Source organism: Mastomys coucha, unplaced genomic scaffold (genome assembly GCF_008632895.1).
Source record: "Mastomys coucha isolate ucsf_1 unplaced genomic scaffold, UCSF_Mcou_1 pScaffold6, whole genome shotgun sequence".
Lineage (NCBI taxonomy): Eukaryota > Metazoa > Chordata > Mammalia > Rodentia > Muridae > Mastomys > Mastomys coucha.
In genome coordinates this window covers 56,307,669-56,331,289 of record NW_022196912.1, presented here as the reverse complement: position 1 = coordinate 56,331,289, position 23,621 = coordinate 56,307,669, and the positions used below count along the sequence as shown (strand labels likewise).

Below are 23,621 nucleotides of genomic sequence, written 5' to 3'. Positions count from 1 at the left end.
AAAAAGAAAGAAAGAAAAGAAAAAAGAAAAACCCTTTATGCTAACAATATTTTACTACTTATATAGATTTACTTTTAATGTGCCATTATTAATGTAAATGGTTATAATGTAAGAAGACTTGGGTGAAGAACATATGGGTATGTTACAGCATTTCTGTGAAGCTAAAACGACTGCTAAAACAGGTCAAGTGTATGTATGCACGGTGGTATGCCTGGATCATGGGATTTTTCTTTTCTTTTTTCTTCTTTCTTTTGGTTTTTCAAGATAGGGTTTCTCTGTATAGCCCTGGCTGTCCTGGAACTCACTCTGTAGACCAGGCTGGCCTCGAACTCAGAATTCGCCTGCCTCTGCCTCCTGAGTGCTGGGATTAAAAGGCGTGCACCACCACTGCCTGGCCAGAGATCTTAAATAAGAACTCAGTAGCTGAGTTGAATGTGAGTGTAATAATCTGCTACTTGAGAGGCTGAGGCAAGAAGACGGTATTTGGAGGCCAACGTAAGGCAACTTGGCAAGACCCTTTCCAAATGCAACAGAGGAAAGCTTGTGGTGTAGCTCACTGGTAAGTGTTTCCCCTGCTCCCCCCCCCAACCCCCGGGAAGTCTAATAGCCTATAATCAGGAGCAACATGGTGGAAGCTCATGTGAATGGTGAATGATGGCATCTTGAACCACTGACGGGACTGAGCAGCGGAGACAGTGGGAGATGATCTGTTTCTACATGAGATGGGAACAGAAGAGGGAACCTGTGCCTATTAAAGAAAGAAAGAAGAAAAATGTAGAAGTGTGTTCATATTCCGAATGGATGGCACTAGACCTGGAAACAGTTATAGCGGCAGGAGGAAGAGAGAACACAGGAGGAAGTCCTAGGGGCATGAGGTAGAATTCGCTTTGGAGAGAAGGCCTCTTGCCTCATCCCTGAGATCGGAAGCAGGAAGAAAGAGGAGTGCAGATAAGGGTTCAGGTCAGGTGGCAGGGAGAGCGCACAGGAAATTCCGCAAGTTCCTGTCTAATAGTTTCTATTTTCTCCAGGAGGCAGAAAAGAATCCTGGAGCCACAGCAAAAGGAATATTTTTGAGAAAACGGCATACATGCTTAAATAGTACATTTTACTCTGTATTTCATTCTATGAGTATTCTCAGATAATTTCTGTGAAGTTCCTGCTTTCTGAATTTTTATGCTGATGCCTACATCAGCATACTTTGTTCCATCTTTTTTTTTGAGAATTGTGATTTAAAAGCAAAAGTTTTTATAAAAAAGCATAAACATTTTAAAAAGTAATGTTTAACTTAATAAACTTTCATCTGAGGATACATAAAGATTTATAAAATGGTATGTATCAGTGGTACTTAAAAAACTATTTTTAAGGTATATTTAATCCCATCAGAACCACAGAAAGGCTCTTGAGATTAACACCCCAACCCAATTTACGTGAATAAATTTCTTCCTAAATTAAGATGAAAAACAAGACATTTAAGAAGTATGTTTTAGGGTTAAGGAGCTCAGTGCTTCAGAACTTGCTTTATCTGTGCCTAACTTGTAAGGAATATATTTGACCTCCAATATCAGAATATATCCAAATATATATTATATATGTGTGTGTGTGTGTATGCATATGAGTATGTCTATGTAAAATGTGACGTAGAAGTCAGAGAAGCTACAAATAATACTTATAGAAAGACTGTCGTTGTTTACAATCTTTTTAAACATTATGTAGACCAGGGTGACCTTGAATTTAGAAATCTGCCTGCATCTGCCTTCTGAGTCTGGTATTAAAGGAATTTACCACCATGCCTGGTCTCTATCGTTATTTGGAAGAGTGTCATTTCTAGTCATTCTTTCCTTCTCAAAAGCAGGAAGAAACTGTGCCCTGCTTTTGAGCGCCTATCATGCATAGGAATCACTGGTACCTTATGCACGATGAGCTCGTGTGTGCCATCTGGGAGAGTCCTCCCGTCTTCTTGCATCAGGGGTACAAACGAGAAACCGAACAACTTCTTCTCTCCTTTCTCTTTTGCTGTAAAGGAGAATAACAACTTGCTTATTGACAGTACATGTTTATACAACTGACATCTTTCACTAGAATCATGAGCATCAACAGCTCTAGTCCACGCCCTGCACGTGCCTGTGCCGGGCCCTCCACACCCTGGGAAGCAGCTGTGGTGGTAGACACCTTTCTGAATCCTGTACTTATTCCACAACTTTAGGTTACATCCTCGGCCTAGTTGTTTTCATAGGACTGGATACCTGAAATTAGGTTCTAGACAATGTCTGGACTGCTTTTTGCCCTCATCTCTTTCCCCAGCCCCTCAGCATTTAGCTCCACTAGGGGCAGGCTTCTCCCCTGTTTGTTTGTTTATTTTTCTAAAGGTATCTGGGATATAGTAGCATCTTAACAAATAATGTTTAATGGAGAAAGAATGGATGCGAGGAGCAAAGCATTGTCAGTGGGCCTCTGAAGGAGAAGTTTCAAGCTCTGCCCTGGTTCGTGCATGAGGACAGCGCCTCTGTAGAGCCGTTTCCCTAGTTTTGGGCAAAGCTCCTGGGGTGGGGGTGGGGGTTTGGGGGTGGGAACGTACAAATTGTAAGCTGCCATTTACCGTGGGCTGACTATAGTGTCCTGCACACAGAAAGTGGGGTGGGGATTTTCAGACAGCAGACACCTAATTAAGGACAACCTTGGTGCAGAGAATTCTTGCTGTCATTTATAGGAGAGGAAATGGAGATCAAGGGACGTTAAGCAGTTTGCTCTAGAACGTTTAAGCCATCTCAGTCCTCCTAGCAGGCTGCTTTTCTCCCCAAACAGAGCAAGTGTTCAGGCTTTCAGTTGAAGTACACTCTCCCCTGGTATGTGCTTATGTGAGCAGTCACTGAGGCTCCAGGCGGGAGCCTGTGATGGCTGTGGATCATCATCCTTGATGAGAACAGCTCAGCTTTGGGACCCAGTGAAACCTGAGCTGAGAAGTTTGATGTCTAGGGAATCTTGACCATTACTCAAGGGCTTAAGCTGTACACTCTTCCCTAACAAGTGCCCCACCACTTGATGGAGGGGATACTGGGGCCCTAACAAGAGGGCATGCCGGGATATGTGAACTCACTCAACATGTGCTTCAAAGGAAGAAGACTCCCTTTCCAATGGATTGATACCCGGTCTAGAGAGAAGGTGGAAAGAGCCTGACATTTCTAAAAGCTAGCAAGGTTACCGCAGAAGCATCCAGAACGAGGTTTCCCCACAAAAGTGCAGCAAATCATGATTCACAAAGCTGTAGTTTGTAATATTCAATGAAAAACAAAGAGAATTGAGATTCTATAGCAAGTAAAATTAACAAAGACAAGAAACAAAGCTGACAGGCTTTTCAAATTAACCATGTGCCATAAAATAAGACATAATGTTTTAGACCATGGCCACTGTCCTAGGCTATCAGTGAGTTGAATGCACTGTTGAAGACATCTCCCTAGTATGATATCCCTTTGCTAACAAAATACCTTAAGTTCGTGGACTGTTCCTCCTAACTTTCCAGGTACTTCTCCACTCCCCTAACCACATTTCTCATTTTTCTAGCTCTACCCCATGGAAACCACTGAGCATTTTATTAGCTCCCTCGTTTTGCCTATTCTAAACTGCTGCACAGCTAAAGTCGCGCAGCACGAGGCCTCTGCAGACTGGCTCTGTTCACTGTGGTGTGCACTTAAGGCTTTTTTGTGTATTTGCACAGATTGATGGCCCATTTATTTTTATTTTCGAAACGGAAATAATTTTCCTCCCTTCCTGCCCTCACCCATTGCTCCTCCCATATACTTGGTCCTGGATACACCTGGGGGCTCTTCCTTTGGGAAGATTTCTCCTGCTCTCAGCATTCCTTAGTTGTCTGTAATTCTTTATCCAGGGCCCCATGAGATTTACTTCTCCCATGTTCGGCTTATCTATTGGTGATAAAGACATCTCATTTAGCACCGAGAGCTCCAAGGTCTCAGTCTCTGCACACTGTCCAGTTAGGGGATCTGTTACCCACAATCCACTGCGAAGAGAAGCTTTGGGAACCTGCTGGATAATGCTCAACTGAGTCCTAGCCTAATATGGCTGCTTTGGATCACTGATAGAAGGGTTCTATGGGTGGGTAAAGTCACAAAGGACTGGAGATGGGCTAGAAGCAATGGGTAAAAGGGGCTACCAGGAAGAAGAACTAGGGGATCCTGTTTCTGTACCAAGACTTGCCCAGTCCCTAAGGCATTCAGAAAAATATTTTAAAATTAAAATGACTTCCAAATTATCATTTTTTTCCTTTTATGGATCTGTTCCTGTATATAAAAAGTCATTGCCAAACCCATGGTTATCTAAATTCTCTTCTATGTTACCTTCTAGGACTTTTGAAGTTTGATATTGTTCATTTATACCTATAATTCAATTTGAGTTAATTTTTTTTTTTTTAAGAATGTAAGATCTGTAGGTAGATTTCAATTTTCCTGAGGATGAGCAGATGTATCAGTATCATGTGCCTCTATGGGCTTGACTTTGCTTCTTTCGTCAAAGATCCTTTGGCTATGTATATCTATATCCATCTATATCTGAGTTTTCCAGTCTGTCCTACTGATACTTTGTCTAGTCTTTCATATTAGCATGTTGTGTTGATTACTGCAATTTTTCTGGAACTTGCTGAATAGTCTAGTAGGACCTTGAACTCCTTATCCTACCATCTCTATTTGCTGAGTACTGGAATTTGAGGTTTGTGCCACACCTGCTGGGTATTGAACTTGGGGCTTTGCTTGCTAGGCAAATACTCTAACAACTGAGATATACTCCAACCCCAATGTACTTCATGGTAAGTCTTAAAGTCATGCAATGTCACTCCTCCAACTTTGTTTATCTTCCATTTTATATTGGCTATGCTGGATCTTTTGTTTTTCATATCAACTTCAGAATCTGTTTTGTTTTATTCATTAAGAAATGTGCTGAGATTTTTTTTTTTTAATTAAACCAGGATCATATTGGACCTACAGATTCAGTTAGGATATCTTGACAATACTGAGTTGTTCCACCCACAGACATGATTCCACTGCAGAAGTTCTTAAATGCTTTGTCTCTATTTCTGGTTTTCCTTTCCTTCCCTCCTTCTTATTCTTAAACTCAAATTCATCACTACAAATCCACCCACGCTGCTTGGCAGGTCCAGTGATTTCTAGGATCTTAAATCAAATATTAATTCCTCTGTCTTCATCTTACATATCTCTAGCAGCAGACACATAATCTGACAAATTCTCTCATGGAAACACTGATTTTTCTTTAGCCTCTTGGATTCCTTGATTGCCCTTCAACCTTCTTGGGGAGTCCTTCTTAATGTCCTCGGGCAGCTCTTCATTCCCCAGCTGTAAATGTGGCCTAGAGCTCCATTCTTGGACTTCCCTCTGCAATCTAACTTACTACTCAGGCATTTCACCCAGTCTCTTGACTTTAAGATTATCAAAATTAATGTTTTGTTGGAGATAAAATATGCTGGATCACACCAGCTGAAAACAGGCATCTTTGCCTAGGTCAACATTCCATAAAGTCATGTTAGTACTTAAAAGTCGGAATAATAGCATGGGAATCATCCAATGTTACAGATCAGAGCTAGTCCTGCTCCTAGTACTGCTTATTAAATATTTACAGCAGAACAATAACCCACATACAAGGTTTCAATTCAGACTTAGGGATGTGTAGTGGATGTCAACTCTCTAACATGGAAAGTTTGGTTGCTGCCACCCACCCTGCAGCAGATGGTCCCTGTTGTCTTCCCACTTGATTAAATGAACATTTCATTCTCAGTATCAAATACTGGGGCCATCCTTGATGTTTCCCCTTCTTCTACATCTAATCCATGAGTGATCTATAAAAACAAATCAAATTGCCATCAGCTTTCTCTCTTAATTATTTCAAGAACTGAAAAGGCCCCCTATCTCCACCCTGGCCAGGGCCGGGCAGTCTTCCCATTCCAAATGACCCGCCCATCTGTGGTCTGTTATCTACACAGCAGCCAGAGCCTCCCTCAAAATCAGTTCTCCTCCTCAAACAAAATCCATAGGCCTCAACAGAATACAAAAGCCAACTATAAGGCCTCATTCCCTTGTTAGAGTTCCAGTCTCTAAGTATTCTTTGAAAATTCCAAGCACATCTCAACCTCAGGCCCTCACTATCTACCTTTCTCCTTGCCTGGGATTTCCTTCCCTGAGATATCTCATGGCTCAGCCTGATGTTCAGTTCTTTTAGTTTCTTCTTGTCACATCTCCTCATCAGAGCTCTTGTTCCTGCCTGCTCCATGTAAAGCAACAGCACAGTCTCATCACTTTCTAGCCCTCCCCAGCTTCTTGGCTGCACTTGCCATTCACAGTTTGGTACACAGCAGCCCGCCCTAGTAGACAGAGATTACGCTCCAAGACTCCTAGTGGCTGCCTGAACTACAGACAGTATTAAGCCCTATAAATCGATCAGATTTCCCCATCCATATGGACCCACGGTAATCTTCATAAATTAGCAAAGTAAGATACTAAGAACAGAGATACTGATATTACCAACTTCCATATGTGATTTTCTTTTCCTTACTAAGATTAGAATTTCCACCTTTTCTTTCACATAGAAGTAACTTACTGCTTCTTTTTGACATATTGAGACACTAGTATCATATTCTTCCATTAAGGGGCCATCCTAAGTACAGTAAAGCTCAGCTGAACACCAGCACTGTGATATCTCAGGAGCTAGAGGGATACTGCAGTCTGCTTAGTGACTAACAGACAGGTAACGTACACAGCACAGATCTATGGGCAAGGAAACAATTCATAGCACAAGCTGGACAGAGTGGGGCTAAGCACGATTTCTCCAAGCTACTAAAATGGGGTGTAGCTTAAAACATTGGAATGGCTTATTCTGAATTTTCCTACTTAGTATTTGATCAGAAGTAACTGACAACACGGGAAACAAGCCTGCAGATAAGGGGTGACCAAAGTCGTATGCATTTATTGTTCATCTGTCAGCTCTCTCTGTCTCTCCCAGTAAATGCTCTGTAACAGGAGGAACCTTGCTGTGCTCTGGGTGCTGTGCTGGGTTCTAGCACCTGATAAAGTGGTTGGCACACAGTAGGTGTTCAATATTATGATTAAATAAGTCATGTTTTATGAACAAGTAATATTATTTACACAAGAATATTTGAAGCTCCGGGTGATAAAATGATGACATTGGGCATTTACGTTTGGTGTGATTGTGGGGAAGTTTTTTCTTTTTCCTGTGGCCCAGTTCATTTGAATTAAAAGAACAACAGCAGCAGAACAAAACTGTGCCCGATGTTTCAAGTACAAAGGTGGGAGTGCGAAAACCAAACAGATTTCACTTAACCACACCCTTCATTCTGCTCTCCACATCGTGCACTGTAGTGTTTTCTGAATGCTCCAGCTCACTTTCTCCTTTATTTCCCTCTACCTTCTTATTTTGGAACTAAAGCCAATGACAGCTTTAAGTAAGAAGAAAGCCTGGCAGACAGAACAGCCCAGTAGCACCGTCCCAAGTCCAGACCCCTCGTGTCCTTTCCCTGGGACTTCCCCAGGAAATTTGGAACAGTAAGAATTGCATCCCATCTCCCTGAAATTTTTGTTTTTGTTTTTCAAGACAGGGTTTCTCTGTGGATCTCTGGTTGTTGTAGAAATAGCTCTGTAAATCAGGCTGGCCCAGTCATAGAGATCTGCCTACCTCTGCCTTGTAAGTGCTGGTATTAAAGGCATGTACCACCACCACCACCACCACCACCACCACCACATGGCTCTCCTGCATTTTTAAACACCCTCATAAATCCAACTTATAGAGACTACTTGGCCAATTCTGGAAAAAAAAAATGCTATATATCTGATGACAAGCACAGTCCCTCCACCTGAAGTTCAGGTGAAGTGCGTACTGCACCTCTAATAATGTGATTCTTCTGTGTTGCTTGCTTGATATTTTTCTCCCAAAAGCAAGATGCTCTGGAACCCTGCCAATCACTCCTCTGGTTAAGTGTCGATGTGTCAGAGGCATAGAAGTGTCAGCAAACCCCCAGTCTAGAGCTGAAGAATGCAGACAACTAGTTTGAAAAGGTAGTAAAGAGAGCAAACTAATTGAAATAAAACTGAAGATATAACGTCCACAAGGACAAGCTTATTTCTTATTTCTTGAGCTGCTTAAATCTGCAAAATGAGATGATTACTTGATCTCATTTCAGCATCATCTAGAACTGCACAATGATGCAGGCCTACAGAAGCCGGCACAAACCTGAGCTTCACCAATGCTTTCCTGGTAGCTTCACATGCCCAGAACATTCCAAGGGGGCTTCCCGGAGCTGAGTCAGCTTCCTGGTAATATCAGGTTAGGATTGCTGCAGCCCACCATTAGACAAGTGTAGTTTTTCTAAAGCTGTGTCTCCCCCTTCTGTTCAAATATTCTAGGTTGTAAGTGATGAGCCACCAAATTACCAGAGAATCCCTGGGCTTTCAGTGTTTTCTTTCATGTCTTTCCTTTGCTTTCATAGCTTTTCCAGGAGTCAGTCCCCTCACTTCAGGGTTCCTGCAGTTTGCCTTCTTTCCACCTTTGTCACCTTTTCTATAGATCTGCCCACAGTAACTACAGGACCCACCCCAAGCCCGCAAAGCTGCTGGGTCCGCCCCCACACTTACTGGAACAATGCCGGAACTCAAAGCGGATGTGGGAGCCCCGGAATTTATCCACAGGAATAGGAAGTTTCAGCAGCTCCGACCACCTGGGACTGTTGTTATGGTAAAGCACAAAGGAGTGGTACTCACTAGCCGGTGGCTCTCCAGAGCCAAAGGAGATAAAATCCTAATGAAAAAAACATGTAAGTGAAAGTCAGCTTCATTTAGACCACAACAGGCTGCGCACAAACATCATTCCAAGGGACATGACCTATCTTTTCTGTGTTGTTTCTGTATTTCCTTGACCTCGAGAGGTGACCAGTTCGATTCTGAACCTGGTTCTCCACGGGCTATTATTCCAAGTATGGGATGTGATGTACGAATTCAACTCCTGGAATCAACATTACCAGCCCACTCGGGAGGCTCTTCAATGATCCAGGGGTGACTGTGAAGGCCCAGTGCAACCTTTAGGACAATGGTTCTCAACACGTGAGTGCCCGGACCCCTTCACAGGGGTTGCTTAAGACCATCATAAAACACAGATTTTTACATTATGCTGTAGTAATAAAAATAATTTTATGGTTGGGAATCACCACAATATGAGGAATTGTATTAAAGGGTCACAGCATTAGGAAGGTTGAGAATTACTGCTTTAGAAGAACAGGCAAACATACTGTGAAACTAGCTGTGTTCAGAGAAAGCCCTTCTTCCCGAAGAGGATCTGTTATTGCTTCCCCAAGTGACAAGTAGTCCCAAACTCTACTTTAGCTAAAAAAAATTATAAAACTATACATGGTAGGCTTTTTTGTTGTTGTTTGATTGATTGATTGATTTTTCGAGACAGGGCTTCTGTGTGTAGCCTTGGCTGCTGGAATTCACTCGGTAAACCAGGCTGACCTCATACTCAGGTCTGCCTATCTCTGTTTCCCAAGTGCTAGGATTAAAGGCCCGAGCCAGCAAGCCCAATAGTTTTTGTTTGTTTCTTTCTCTTATTCTGTTTGGCTTTGTTTTTGTTGTTGTTTTGTTTTTTATCCAATTGCCAGAACGAAAAAGGTAAGAAAAAAATTAAATGAAATTAAAATACTGTATTTAAGGAATGACTGTTGTAATAAAATTATTGGTATACATAATAGTCAGCAAAATGTAAACACTGTCTGGTTTTCTAATTTTTTTTATGTGAAGGATTTTAGTGAACTTTTAAGTTTTGTTTTTTGTTTTTTTTTTTAAATAATGTATGTGAATGTTCTGTTTATGTGTATGACTGCATGAGAGGAGAGGATCAGATGGTTGTGAGCCACCATGTGTGTGCTGGGAATTGAATTCAGGACTTCTGAGTGCTTTTAACCACTGAGCCATCTCTCTGGCCCCTTAATGAACTTTTAAAAAGAAAAATAAAAAGCCTACATAGAGTTAGAAAAGAAAACACTGCAGCTGAGAGATTAAATGATCACAGGTAGAGAGGAAGCCAAGGCAAGGGCTGGAAGACCAGTGGCCATCCTGAATGAACTTACCTTTAAGGGCTGACCATTACTGTCTACAATGAACATTGTAACTTCCACATTTCTGGCCACACTTTTGCCTCCTTTCTCAAATTCCCCCCTTTCTACGGTGATATATAAATCATTCCTCATTTCACCTGTTGAAAAATGAAAGCAAGAGCATGTTACATATATTAAGGCATATAATATTCTACTGAGAGAAACTCTAGTTCATAAAAACATGTGGTTATTGGTACATTACACATATAAAAGTCTCAAGGCATTCACACTTTTATAAAACGGTCTCTTCCATCACTGCCCATAAACACTGGAGGCGGATACAGGCTGGGTTCTGGAACTCTGTGCTGCAGTGCAGCAAATGGGCATTCAGGACACAAATGAGGTGGCTGAGGAAGAGGGAGCTGTCTCACCTTTTCCCAATATTTCCTTCATTTCATTTATGAGGTGTAACTAAAAATGACAGCCTAGTGGTGATAGCTCTCAGAGGCCTGTATTACTATTTTATAGTCATGTGGCTCCTTAGAGGGAAGAAACACCTAAACAGAATGAAATGGCAGGACCTGCAAAGAGAACAATTACTGCAGAAATCTTTTCCAAGACTTGTGGACAAAATGACTTCACTGATGGAAGATTCCAGATTACTTCTTTGTGAACAGATGTGGAATAACTCAGCTACACCAACTCAACATATTAGTTCACACCGTGCATATTATACCATACTGTAAAACAAACTAGAAAGAGCCTAAATTCAAACTTGTCAAGATAAACAAAAGTCATCTCTATTTTTACCTTAGTGATTTATACAACTTCGGGGTTTTTTATAATATTGCCCCTTTCTTATTAGACCAGGAAACAAAAACTGAAGCCAACTAGAAAACTTAGAAGAGAAGGACTGGGAGTAAGTCAGTAGGCAGATCACCAGTACTGAAGAGATATGGGCAGGGCAGCATCTCAGCTTATTTAACGGAACTTTCAAACATTTGACCAATCAAAATAATATGATTTTTAAAACAAACAAATAAATAAATTTCCTACAAGGAAGCAAATCACCAGAAGGAAAAATAATCATACACACACACATATATCCACAGCTGGGAGTTTTGTAAAATTTCTTGATTAAAACTGTTAAAAGAAGCTGTCCAGTTCTCCAACACCAGGGGGTAGGCAATATGTCCAGTCACCTTCTTCCACAAGACAATTGCTTACTGTGGTCCCTTGCTGACAGGACACAGACAAGCATAAGACAGATGAACTGGGTAATGTCTAAGAAGCATTAAGCCTTAACTTCCCTTTCAAAGAGTACATAAAACACACTTTAGTGGAACAGTTGATTGAGAGGTCTCATGAATTTTGGAATTCTCACACAGCTCATAAAAGACAACTTCGGAAAACAATGAGCTTACACATACTGGATAGAAGCAATGCATTTCAATACAGTTAAGATTATGTATAGCCAGGTGTGCATTTGTGTGTGCATGCATGGAAGCCAGTTATAGCTATTATCCTCTATCTCATTTTGTGATTGGGTGTCCCCCTGAATCGAGCGCTTGTATTTTAGCTAGATTGACCACACAGCAAGCCCTTCTGTCTCAATATCCCAGTGCTGGAGGTACAGTTGCATGCTACCTAGCCTGGCTTTCATGTGGGTGCTAGAGATCTGAATTTAGTTTCTTATACTTCTAAAGCAAGCAAGCATTGGACCAACAGAGTCATCTCCCTAGTTCCTGTGAATCATATTGTTTTTAGATATTTTCTTTATTTACATGTCATATGATTTTTCCTTTCCCAGTTTCCCCTCCAAGAAACAAACAAGCAAACAAAAACAACAAGAACATACCCCTGTTGGCTGCCCCGTCCCCTGCTTGTCACCCCACCCTCTCCCACTTATTGGCCCTGGCATTCCCCTACACTGGGGCACAGAACCATCACAGGACCAAGGGCCTCTCCTCCCATTGATGATTGACTTTGCAATTCTCTACTATACACATGCTGCCAGAACACTCAGACCCATGTATAGTCCTCGGTTAGTGGTTGAGTCCCTGGGAGCTCTAGTTAGTTTATATTGTTGTTCCGTCCTATGGGGCTGCAAACCCTTCAGCTCCATTGGTCCATTCTCTAACTCCTTCATTGGGGACCCTGTACTCAGTTCAGCGGATGGCTGTGAGCCTCTACATCTGTATTAGTCAGGTACTGTCAAAGCCTCTCAGGAGATAGCTATATCAGGCTGGCTTGTCCTTCCTTCAGTAATAATAGTAAAATGGAAAGCATATTTATCAATGATTAGTGTTGTGGATACCAGAGAGATGAAGGAGATAGACAGTACTCACTGGGGACAGAGGAGTGATAATTTTTGACATGCCAGTAAAAGAGGCCCTGGTGAGAACAGAGTAGAGTGGTATATTTTAACAAAGGAGCAAGGTAATAAAAGACCTTAGATCCTCAAGTCAATTTTCAAAGACAATTGAATTCATGATATCAGGATTCTTCTATTCCTTTACTATAAAAGAAATGTTTGAATTCAAATATACCTAAGGTCTTTAGGGTCATAGACAATCAGAATAAAGACCTCAAGGCTTTTGTCTCCCTTCTGCCTCCATTACACTGTGAACTAAGTCTAGAGAGGACAATATAAACTCCTGGGACCCTGGTTTCTGTGTTATAAAAATAGTAGGGAAGTAAAGGCAGAGGTGAAGAGAAGAAAGGCATTAGACAACAGACTTTAAAACTTCAATTTTACATTATTATTATTATTATTATTATTATTATTATTATTATTACTACTACTACTACTACTACTACTACTACTACTACTACTATAATTATTTGGGAGGGGCCGTGCCATGCTGCACATGTGGAGTTCAGTGGACAATCTTCTGGATTCTTTCTGTCTTTCTACCTTGACATGGATTCTAAGGGAGAAATTCAGTCTTTATGTAAGCACTTTTCCCTCCTGGGCTATCTTGCTGGCCCCTATGATACCTTTGTTATAATGGTGTTTCTATGACTTATAAAGAACATCTAGAATAGAATACATACATACTTTAGCAGATCAAGCTGGTCAAAAGTCCTACATGGATGGGGGCTTCACTCTGTTGTATTAGAGGAACTGTTAGCAGTTAATGGCTGCTGAGAGAGGCAGGGTCACTTTCCTTTATGGCTGTGGCTCCTGATAGGCTGCTCATGTCCCAGTGGATGACTCCACTCCCATATGCATATGGGCAGCATGAACCAGATCAAAGGTTTATTAATCAAAAATAAGAAAAATAAAACAGAACATGAAGTTGGAAGGTGAACAGGGCAGGGACACTACAGGGAGTAAGAGGAAAGGAGTAGTGTATAGACGAGATCAATATACATTATAGAAATGTTTAAGACTTTGAAAGAACAAACGTCACTATTTTTAAAAAGGGAAAACCTTATACACGTGCTTTAATATTCTGCTCCTAAACTGCTTCCATTCCTGTGACACCCTCCTCCCATCTTTTGCAAATCCTTTAGATTAAATGAGATTCCTCTGCAAAGCTAACACATGACGAGAAGACAGCTTCTTCTGGTGGCATTCTACATATGCCTCTCTCCAGGAATTTTGCAGCTTGCTATGTTCCAATGCCACAAGGTGCCACATTTTGCCAAAATATGCAGAAGGAGAAAGTTGAAACAAGTGCTAATTAAAATCAATGTACTTGAAGACTTTGGAGAAAACTAATGAGCCCAACTGGTGTTAGAAAAGCATCTTGGGTAATTAAGAGACAAACTGTAAAGTACGAAACGGAGTCACAGTGCCAGTGTGAGCAGCTATTTTTGTGACAATGTTTATTAAGACCTCACATCTCTTGGATTCATTGCTTTCTCTTCTCTTTAGCAGGCCCACTGGCCTGTGCACACCTAAAGATTTCTCAAAATATCATAGGCAAGGAAAGGATAAGGACACATTAGTGGGCACAAAGCACTTTGGTTGATGAAGTCAATAGGATGATTGGGGGCTGGAGAGATGGCTCAGTGGTTAGAGCACTGACTTTTCTTCCAAAGGTCCTGAGTTCAAATCCCAGCAACCACATGGTGGCTCACAACCATCCATAATGAGATCTGATGCACTCATCTGGTGTGTCTGAAAACAGCTACAGTGTACTTACATATAATAAATAAATAAATCTTAAAAAAAATAGGATGATTGATCATCTGAAGAAAATGAGCAAGGTCTCTGTCATAGGATTCACTCCTGGGTCCTTGATGCTGTCCTGTGATTGCTCTGGACACAGACATAAAATGCACAAGAGCTTTATCATGTAACCACTGTACAGAGCCTTGGCAGGGCTAGCCCAGCTCTTGATCTGAACATTTAAAGTTTATGGAATTAGAGAAAAACTGTCCCTCTGTTAAGAAGAAAAATATGCAAATGACTTAGGATTTTTCTACACATGCTTAGCTAGCTGGTGAAATAATGTCTTGAAATAATGTCAGTTCTGGGATCCATACCTGGGTCTGGTCTGACCTGTGGCTGGAATGAAAACCTCCATCCCTCTGTAGCCACTAACATCTTCTGACTGCAAGTATACCAATTCTCTATGGGACCAGGGGTTTACATCCACCATAAGTTACAGGTCTAACGGGACCCAGAATCTTCACCACTCCAACCAAAGCATAGTGAACTTTAGTTAAGTTTAGAAGAAAGTATTTTTACAAAATTAGGCAGGCTCTGAGTTTGTGATCTTCCTTCCTCAGGCCTCAGGTAGCTGGGATTAGAGGCATGAGGGATCTTGACCAAATGCAATATATTTTTAAGTAAAATTAAATCATGTCATACTAATTTCTATTCATCTAATCTATTTTCTCCAAAATGAGGATTACTGCAGGATTATTCTATCTGCTGCATGTGCTTCTTTACCAGTAAGTAGCAAAGCATAATATCTATATTTAAAAGAATAAAATTCCTTTTTAAAAAAAATACTATGGAAACATTTACTATATTATTATCCTAGACCGATAAATCACTAAGTTATTTGCAAAATAAATGTAAATAAATCTTGAGTTCAATATCAAAATTAGCCTCTGGATCTCAGTGCCTGTGTCCTCCTAATACCCTGGTAGTTACACTTAATTCTCTTTAGGGTTAGAAGCCTGAAAGATTTACAGAAAGCCTCAGAAACTATTAATGATGGGTTCTCTAACAAAATGTGACAGTTTAACCAATCACTCTGTGGGAGCTCATCTCCAGGGAACAGGGTATAAGCCAGAAAGATGAAGTTGAGGGAACATGATGAACACAATGACAGATTCACCTAGAATATAAACCTAGAGTAAGAAGGGGGTGCTTAGGGGGTGTGCAGAGGCGAACAGCCAGCCTCTTATGACCTACCAGACACATCAGAGAGCTGTTCCAAGACGTCTGGTGGAACCCAAACCTTCCTCATACTCCAGATGGCCTAGGCCTGATTTGCATGGGGTCTGTTAAGACATTTAGGGTCAGGCTGTCCAATATACTAACTGCTTCCATGTGGCAACTGAGCAATTGAACTGTGACTTGGCTATAGTGAGAGAGATGTATGAATGTCCAATACGCAGCAGCTTGCAAAGCCTGAGACTGGAAAACAGCGTGAATAACTCATTAGAAAGTTTTCATATGGATTACCTACCAAGGTAATATTTTGGGATGTGCTGAGTTAAATAACACATGCTGCTAATTTTAATTTTCCCACTTCTTATTTCTTTTTAAGCAGTGGCTACTCATTATTTGAAATTACATTTGAGCTCACCCTACATTTTTGTGGAAAGCAGTGATTTAAATATTTTGCTGTCATAGAGATCTTTCACTTGCTTGATTAGAGTTACACCAAGGTATTTTATACTATTTGTGGCTACTGTAAAGGGTGTTGTTTCCCTAATTTCTTTCTTGACCTGTTTATCATTTGTATAAAGGGGGGGTACTAATTTCCTTGACTTAATTTTGTATCTGGCCACTTTGCTGAAGGCATTTATCAGCTGTAGGAGTTCTCTGGTAAACTTTTTGGGCTTGCTTACATATACTATCATATCATCCGAGCTACTCTGACTTCTTCCTTTTCAGTGTGTACTCCCTTGATCTTCTCTAGTTGTCTAATTGCTCTGGCTAGGACTTCAAGTACTATATTGAATAGATAGGGAGAGAGTGGACAGCCTTGTCTTGTCCCTGATTTGACTGGGATTGCTCCATTTAGTTTGATGTAGGCTACTGGCTTGTTGCATATTGCTTTGATTATATTTAGGTATGTGCCCTGTATCCCTGATTTCTCTAATACTTTTATCATGAAAGGGTATTGTATTGGTGAACCTAGGCCTCCCTGCACATACGTAGCAGATGTCAGCTTGGTCTTCATATAGTTCCTGAACAACTGGACAGGGACTACCCCAAAAGCTATTGCCTACATGTGGTATATATTCTTCTAGCTAGGCTGCCTTGTCTGGCCTTAGCAGGAGAGGATGTCTGGCCTTAGCAGGAGAGGATGAGCCTAGCATCACAGAGATTTGAAGTGCCAGGGGATGGGGGGGTCTCCCTTTGATCAGAGGAGAAGGGGAGGAGAGAGTGGGTGACCAGGAAGAGGGGGCAGTGAGCTGGATGTAAAGTGAATAAGAAAAAAAGAAAAGAAAAAAAGAAGAAAAGAAAAATATTTAGCTGTCATCCATCAGAAACTGTAACATGCAATTTCCCTTAGAGATAGTATTTGGCTTGTGTATCACAATGATAAGGCATAGAAAAGGGCTTTTTGTAGCTGGAAATCAGTATATTAAAATAATTAACAACCACAATAAATGAATAGTTAAAACTCTAGGCACTCAATGTCTGATCCACAGGCTTGAAAGCACAAAGGCAGACTTCCCCTCTTCCACCTTAATACCAGGTGATAAGTGATTCCTTGTTCATCAGCAAGGACTAGGGAAGGATTTCTGCTTCCAGGTCTTCCAGTTTCAAAAAGAGGCACTGACACTGAGAATATCCTATGGACCTGAAAAGAGTTCTGTGTTCACTTCTGTCTCATTTTGCAGACAGACTGTGTCTGTGTTAATAAACCTGGTCCTCTTGGTGTGAGGAGTGCCTAACCTGGTCTGACGTCATCACAATACCAGATGCAAATAAACTCTGAAGGACAGTGTAGAAAATGAAGTAGGAGGGTGATGCCTGAAGACTGTCCACAGGCACTGTGACCAGAAATGTTAGTCATAAATATTTCCTCACTGGAGCATTCAATCCAAGTTTTCACTAAGCCACTGGTTAGTGTGAAAGCAACAAAGAGCAGTCCAGCAGTGACTGTTTGTCACTGTAAAAATTCCAGTGAGTCTGACAGCTGTTCTTGGAAGGCTAAGAACCTACGTGCATTGCTCTTATCTCCATCTTGGTTGGAATAGTAGGAACTCAAGGAAGACAAGAAAAAAAGAAGGAATGATGAAATGTGTTTTAAAAAGTTTTCTTACAGCCTCATGGCAAGCAGAGATGTGTCTGTCTGGAAGGAATGTTTCCTTGGAGTATGAACCATACATTACAGAGCTCTGCCAACAAGACACAGAAGCAAGCCTCATTCCCCAGCTCCTCCCAGACAAACGCTACAGGAGCACAGAGCCACCCAGACAGTTCTTCAGCCAGAAAAGTCCCGTTTCATATTTTTCCATTCTTCAATGATATAGCCCAGGGACCAAGATGAGGAATTCTCCCAGCAACTAGCCACGTTCTGCTCTAAATATGTTTTTTATATTAGATTTGCCCATCAATTTGCTTCCCAGTGGGATGAATGCTTTTCTTTTTTGTTAAGGAGGAAATACCAGTTATTTATAGCAGCTAGGGGAAATAATGAATGGTTGCAAGAGCCACTGGATAGCAGGTCTCCACATAAACAGATCTATAAACAGTCATTTTCCACAACAGTCCTACAAGACGCGAAAGAGGACTGGGCCAGGTCATTCCACAAAACCTTCCAAGCTGCGATCTCAGCCTTCCCTGCAGGAATGAATTTCAATCAAGAGATCAGTAAACCGGACAGTGGGCGATACAGAACATTTGGGGTCTTTTCTAAGCCGTTCTACTGCTAGGTCTCAGAGTTGGTCTTGGAGTTGTCCCTTGGGGTTGCAGCAGGTGCTTATTAGCATTAAGGAGAGCAACAACTTGGGAAAGGGCTGGAATCATGAGCTCTGAAGACTCTACTGGATGAATAATAAAAAAAGAAAAATATATAAAGTAAGAAAACCTCACTCAATATATAACATTCTTAAGCCATATTAAAAGAAAAGGTTTTATCTTTAAAGAGGTATTGAAAATATCTGTTTGGTGAAAATCAAATATTACAGCTTTATTGTTACATCTTCTGCTCACCCCCTCATCTCTTATACCCTCATCACCACCTCCTTTATTATTCAGATGTGTGTATCCTCTTCAGCATCTTTTTAGACTCAGAAGCAAGTTGGTCTTCATTGAGCATGATTTCCTAAACATACATTTTTATCATATTTTGATTATCTCTATATAACTCATCTTGTTTTGTGCTTATATTGTTCTCCATGTTTAGAAACAAACAAACAAACAAAAAACCAAATCAACAATAGACCTAAGAGGGTGTCATCTAACATGAGTCAAACTTCTCCACAAAGAGATCATGTATTTTTGGATGGGATCTCTGCTTTGGCTGTCATTACAGTCATAAGAGCAATGCCACCACGGCCACCAGAGTTACTTCCCTTCAGGAAACAGTTTCTCATTTGCCCCTTACCACTTACCTCATTTAGTTTTCCCCACGGGCCCCCGGGATCACTTCAAAACTGACAATCTGACAATTTCCTCAAACGACAAAGCAGAGACTATGTGCATCCTTCACCATTGCGGGGTACACCAAGTCACCTACCAGGCATGATAATGTCTGAAAAACCCAGCTTCCGCGTTATGGACACTCCGTGAGAGAACACTGAGGAGTATTCTCTTCTGATCTGTTCAATGTCTCCATGTAACAGCTGGAGGGAAACTGCTAATCCTAAAACAGAGGAGAGATACACAAGTTACCATAAGTGATCCGTCTTACATAAGAAGTGAATGTGCCCCTGCCCATTCAGGCTTACCATCTGAGGGTTTACTAGCCACACAGAATCGACAGAGACTAGAGAGGGTCTGTGAGTAACACTCTTCCAACATTAACACTGGAGCTTTCCAATTTCTAGGAACTGGAGAATCACTGGCAGGAGGTTAAGAACAGGAGGCAGGCTTCTAGCCATGGTGCCCTGTCCTCTAGCCCTGGTTGTCAGAATGTACCTCTCCGGCAGCACTTACTCTCCAGAAAGACAATGGGCAATGGAATCAAATTAGAGGCTTTCCTTTTTTCAACCCCACAAGGCCTAGATATGATCTACCAAACAGTACAAGCCCCAAAACAAACTTTAAGATATACGTTTTTAAGAGTTTTCAAAAATAATGATTTTTTTTCTTGAAATTAAAGCAACAAAAGTGATTGGAATAAAATCAAGGCTACATTCTTAATTTGATATAATACAGAGATTCAAAGGGGCATGATTTTCTGAGAATTTATTAAGACACAGGACATTCTGACAAACAAGAAGGAATCCAGTCAGTTTAAAATGATCTGTTTTTCTTTATCCCAATTACAGGGACATTACCACAGCAGGACATGCAGAAGATGACATTTATTTCATATGTAATTTTCTCAATTCTAAGGCAGGAGCAACAAAAAGGAAACTAATGGGGAAATGCTAGTCTATCACTTCAAAGACACAGCATCTCCTTCAATTCCCTCCTCCTTTCTACATTTTTAAAACAAGAAAGACGAAAAGCCTCTGCTTGCATCAGCAGGAGAAAATGAAGCCTCTCACACTGACTTATGTTTTCCTTTTAAAAAAGTGACTCATTTTTTTAAAACCCTGCACTCAGTCTAAAGTGAGTTAGGACAGTAGGGTGAAAGCCATCCACAGTTGACCTTTAATCTATAACATTATTTGTCACTACTGTTTCCTGTTTCTTGAGTAACTCAGCCATTACTTTACAGGACTACAATGCTCTCTAAACAACGATAGACAGATGACCTCAATCACACTGGAAAAACCCTGCAAACCTTATGTATGACACAGGCACATGAAGGCTTTCCTTTTATTCTCCTTTAATAGTATGAGAAAACACATAATAGCGAGAGGTGTCCGGTTGATTTGTTTGTTTTAAAACAGGGGCGGTAACGAAGAAGAGAACTAGACAGGAAGGCCCACCCCAGGCTTGTCTAAGAGTTCATGTGCCTCAGAGAAGAGTGAAGTCTAGCAGGCTGTTCTCCATTTTTCTGTAACTCTCCCTTCTTTACCACAGCTGACCCAGCTCACTAGGAGCAGAAGAGGAGGAGGAGGAGGAGGAGGAAGAAGAGGATCAGCCCTTCCATAGTCATGAGGACTGAAGTTGGAAAGGGGCCAGCCATCTGGACTAGTGGATGGATGGCGACCCTCAGAGCAGCTTCAGGATACTTCATGGGACAATCAGATTCCTCTCAAAACCCTGAGGCCAGGGAACAAACACCAAGCGGCATAGGTTCTAATCCCTCTGACCTAGCAGCTCTTCTTCCTGACTTCAGGCTCCTACTGCCCCATCATGTCATCACAGCCAGATCATTTCCCACTATCGTCCTTTAGCCTTCAATTCCCACACCATCACCATCAGCATCACCAGGAGCTGGAGTGTGTAGAAGACCACGTGTGCCATACAGTTTCATAAAACAATGCTTCCTGTTCAAAAGTCCCAGAGTTCTTAGAGAGTAAGATGGATTTGAAACAGATCTTGAGATTCTATTATATTTTTTCACATGATAATGATTTCACCAGAGCCTGATCTGGGACACTTGTAGTACTATGTGGCAAATACAAAGAAAGAAAGGGAAAATCTCAACAAGAATGAAAAAAAATAGATGGTATTTTTCAGGATAGGAGGGGGAATGGCCAAAACTGACTAGGATTCCTGTTTACCCAACGGGTGCTACATTTATTTAGCCTTCAGTCTCTTCCCCTCCCACACTTCCTTCCTCCCTAGTCCCTCCTTTTAAAAACAAAACAAAACAAAAAAAGGACTTAGAGATAATGGCATCCTGGCGAAATTAAAGAAGATATGAAATAGAGAAAGTACCCTGTCTGGAAAGAAAAAGATGGAGGGAGAGCAATAATACACAGGAGATGCATCCATGTCTAGAGAGCAAGTGACATGGAGAGGGGAGGACAACAGACCAAAGGGCAGCAGGAAGGCAGAAGCCGGCAGGGGGCAGCCAGCTAGAGGATGTCAGACTCCAAACTGACAGAGAAAACAAAGACAAGACAGGTAGGAAAAGGAAAATTGCTTAAGTGCTGGACGCATTCTAAAAATTAGAAAAATAGAGAAAAAAATCCTAATTGTGGTTATTTCACTATCCTAGTAACAAAAATTGGTGATAGTGGGAGCAGTAATTGCCATTTGCAGTTGACCCATGTTCTCCAGCTGAAGGGGTTTGCAGCCCTATAGGAGGAACAACAATATGAACTAACCAGTACCCCTAGAGCTCCCAGGGACTCAACCATCAACTAAAGAGTACACATGGATGGACCCATGGCTCCAGCTGCATATGTAGCAGAGGATGGTCTAGTAGGTCATCAATGGGAGGAGAGGCCCTTGGTCCTGTGAAGGCTCTATGTATGCTCCAGTGTAGGGGAATGCCAGGGCCAGGAAGCTGGAGAGGGTGGGTTGGTGAGCAGGGGGAGAGGGGAGGAATTAGGGTTGTTTTTTTGTTTTTTTGTTTTTTTGTTCCAGAGAGGAAACTGGGAAAAGGGATATCATTTGAAATGTAAATGAAGAAAATATCTAATAAAAAAAAGTGGAAAAGTTAACTGAATGGAAGGACTGGCTACAGGACACACAGCCTGCCCCAAACAGCTAGGTTTCCCCATAAACTACAACTCTTAACTAAAGAACAACTGAGCTATGAAAACAGACTTGGTTCTATTCCAAGTTATATAAGTTTCCCAGCAGCCATATATTAAGAAAGTACTCCTTTTAAACATACTTGGTGATCCATGCCCTCAATCCTAGCACTGAGGAAGTGGAGGCAAGAGGATGAGGCAGAAATTCAAGGTTGTTTTCAACCTCAAAGCAAGTATATAATTTCAACAAACAAACCAAAATAAGAAGACAGCACATGGTGCCAGCAGCTGGCCCACATGAGCGGCTCCACAGAAACATCATGACATTTCTATTTATTTTACCATCATACAAATTGTTGATCTTATTTTTATAGTGGTCCTTAGTTATTGTGACCTTACAACCACAGGCTTAATAAATTAGTCATCAACAAGAATGGGTAAAAAATATTACTTATCACTACAAAGGAGAGTTTTGACAAATATTTACATACTGATGTCAAAAAAAAAAGTTACACACAAGAGAATGATGACTGGCTGAGGGTAAGTAGAGATGGGAGGGGAATGAGAGACATGCAAAGACTTCTTTAAAGGACAGAAAATTTCACTTAGATCTTCTTAAAGGTTCTCACCACATTAAAAAAAAATACAAGCATGTGAGATGACATATACATTAAGTACCTTCATTTATTCATTTTGTAATGTAAACATAAATCACAAGATCACATTGTACAACGTAATCCCATAAATTTTTTATTTATCAATTATATTTAATGAACCCAAAGGGGTAAAAAAGAGAATTTAAGCACTCTAGTTATTCGGAGCTTAGTTTATCCTTTCAGGGCTACTCATTCATGCCAGTGGGAAAGCTCACAAAAGAGGAATTATCTTTCAAGTCCCATCCTTGCTATCCTACTCTACCATCTACTTTATCACCTAGGCATCCTGCTGATTCTCAGAGGTGACCATTTCCAAAGTTTGGTCTGCATACTTATCTAGATTCCTACCATTATTTGATATGATCAGAATGGGGATGGGTAGCTTATGGTGTGAGAAGGCAAAAGAGAGAATATAAGGATATATACCCCAGAATCTCCAGTCCTAAGGAATTGCTAAGTCAAGATACATATAAGTGAACAGACAATAAGATAGTTGGGGCAAAGTACATGGGTAGAATATACAGAAGATTGTTGCTGAGATGATTTTTATGTTCAGAGAAAAATTTTACAGAGATTTATAATAACCTATAAAATTAGTCAAAGAACCAAGTAACTTTTAATTTCAGACAATATATAATGTTTACACCCCCCCCCCCTGGTTTTTCAAGACAGGATTTCTCTGTTTAGCCCTGGCTGTCCTGGAACTCACCCTGTAGTGGCCTTGAACTCAGAAATCCGCCTGCCTCTGCCTCCCAAGCACTGGGATTAAAGGCGTATGCCACCACAGTCCAACTCTTATTTATTTTTTTCTTGCCCTTGAGTTACTCTTCCTTGTCAACCTGACTAGATTCCTAATCTCTTGGGAGGCACACATGTGCTTTGAGGGTGGTTCCAGAGAGGTTTACCTGAAGAAGGGAAGAGTGACCCTGAACGTG

General features: G+C 41.1%; 1 protein-coding gene across 7 annotated transcripts in view; it reads right to left on the bottom strand.

Annotated features, from left to right (window-relative positions):
• The window catches only part of Dock4 (dedicator of cytokinesis 4), a 411,188-nt gene that overhangs the window by 130,163 nt on the left and 257,404 nt on the right, over nt 1-23,621 (bottom strand). For all 7 annotated transcript variants that reach the window (XM_031357369.1, XM_031357376.1, XM_031357375.1 and 4 more), the window contains exons 13-16: nt 19,006-19,131; nt 10,154-10,278; nt 8,667-8,829; nt 1,907-2,013 (exon numbers count right to left, since the gene is read on the bottom strand). In XM_031357369.1, the coding sequence (XP_031213229.1) occupies nt 1,907-2,013; nt 8,667-8,829; nt 10,154-10,278; nt 19,006-19,131 (521 nt within the window). The remainder of the gene's footprint in view (nt 1-1,906; nt 2,014-8,666; nt 8,830-10,153; nt 10,279-19,005; nt 19,132-23,621) is intronic.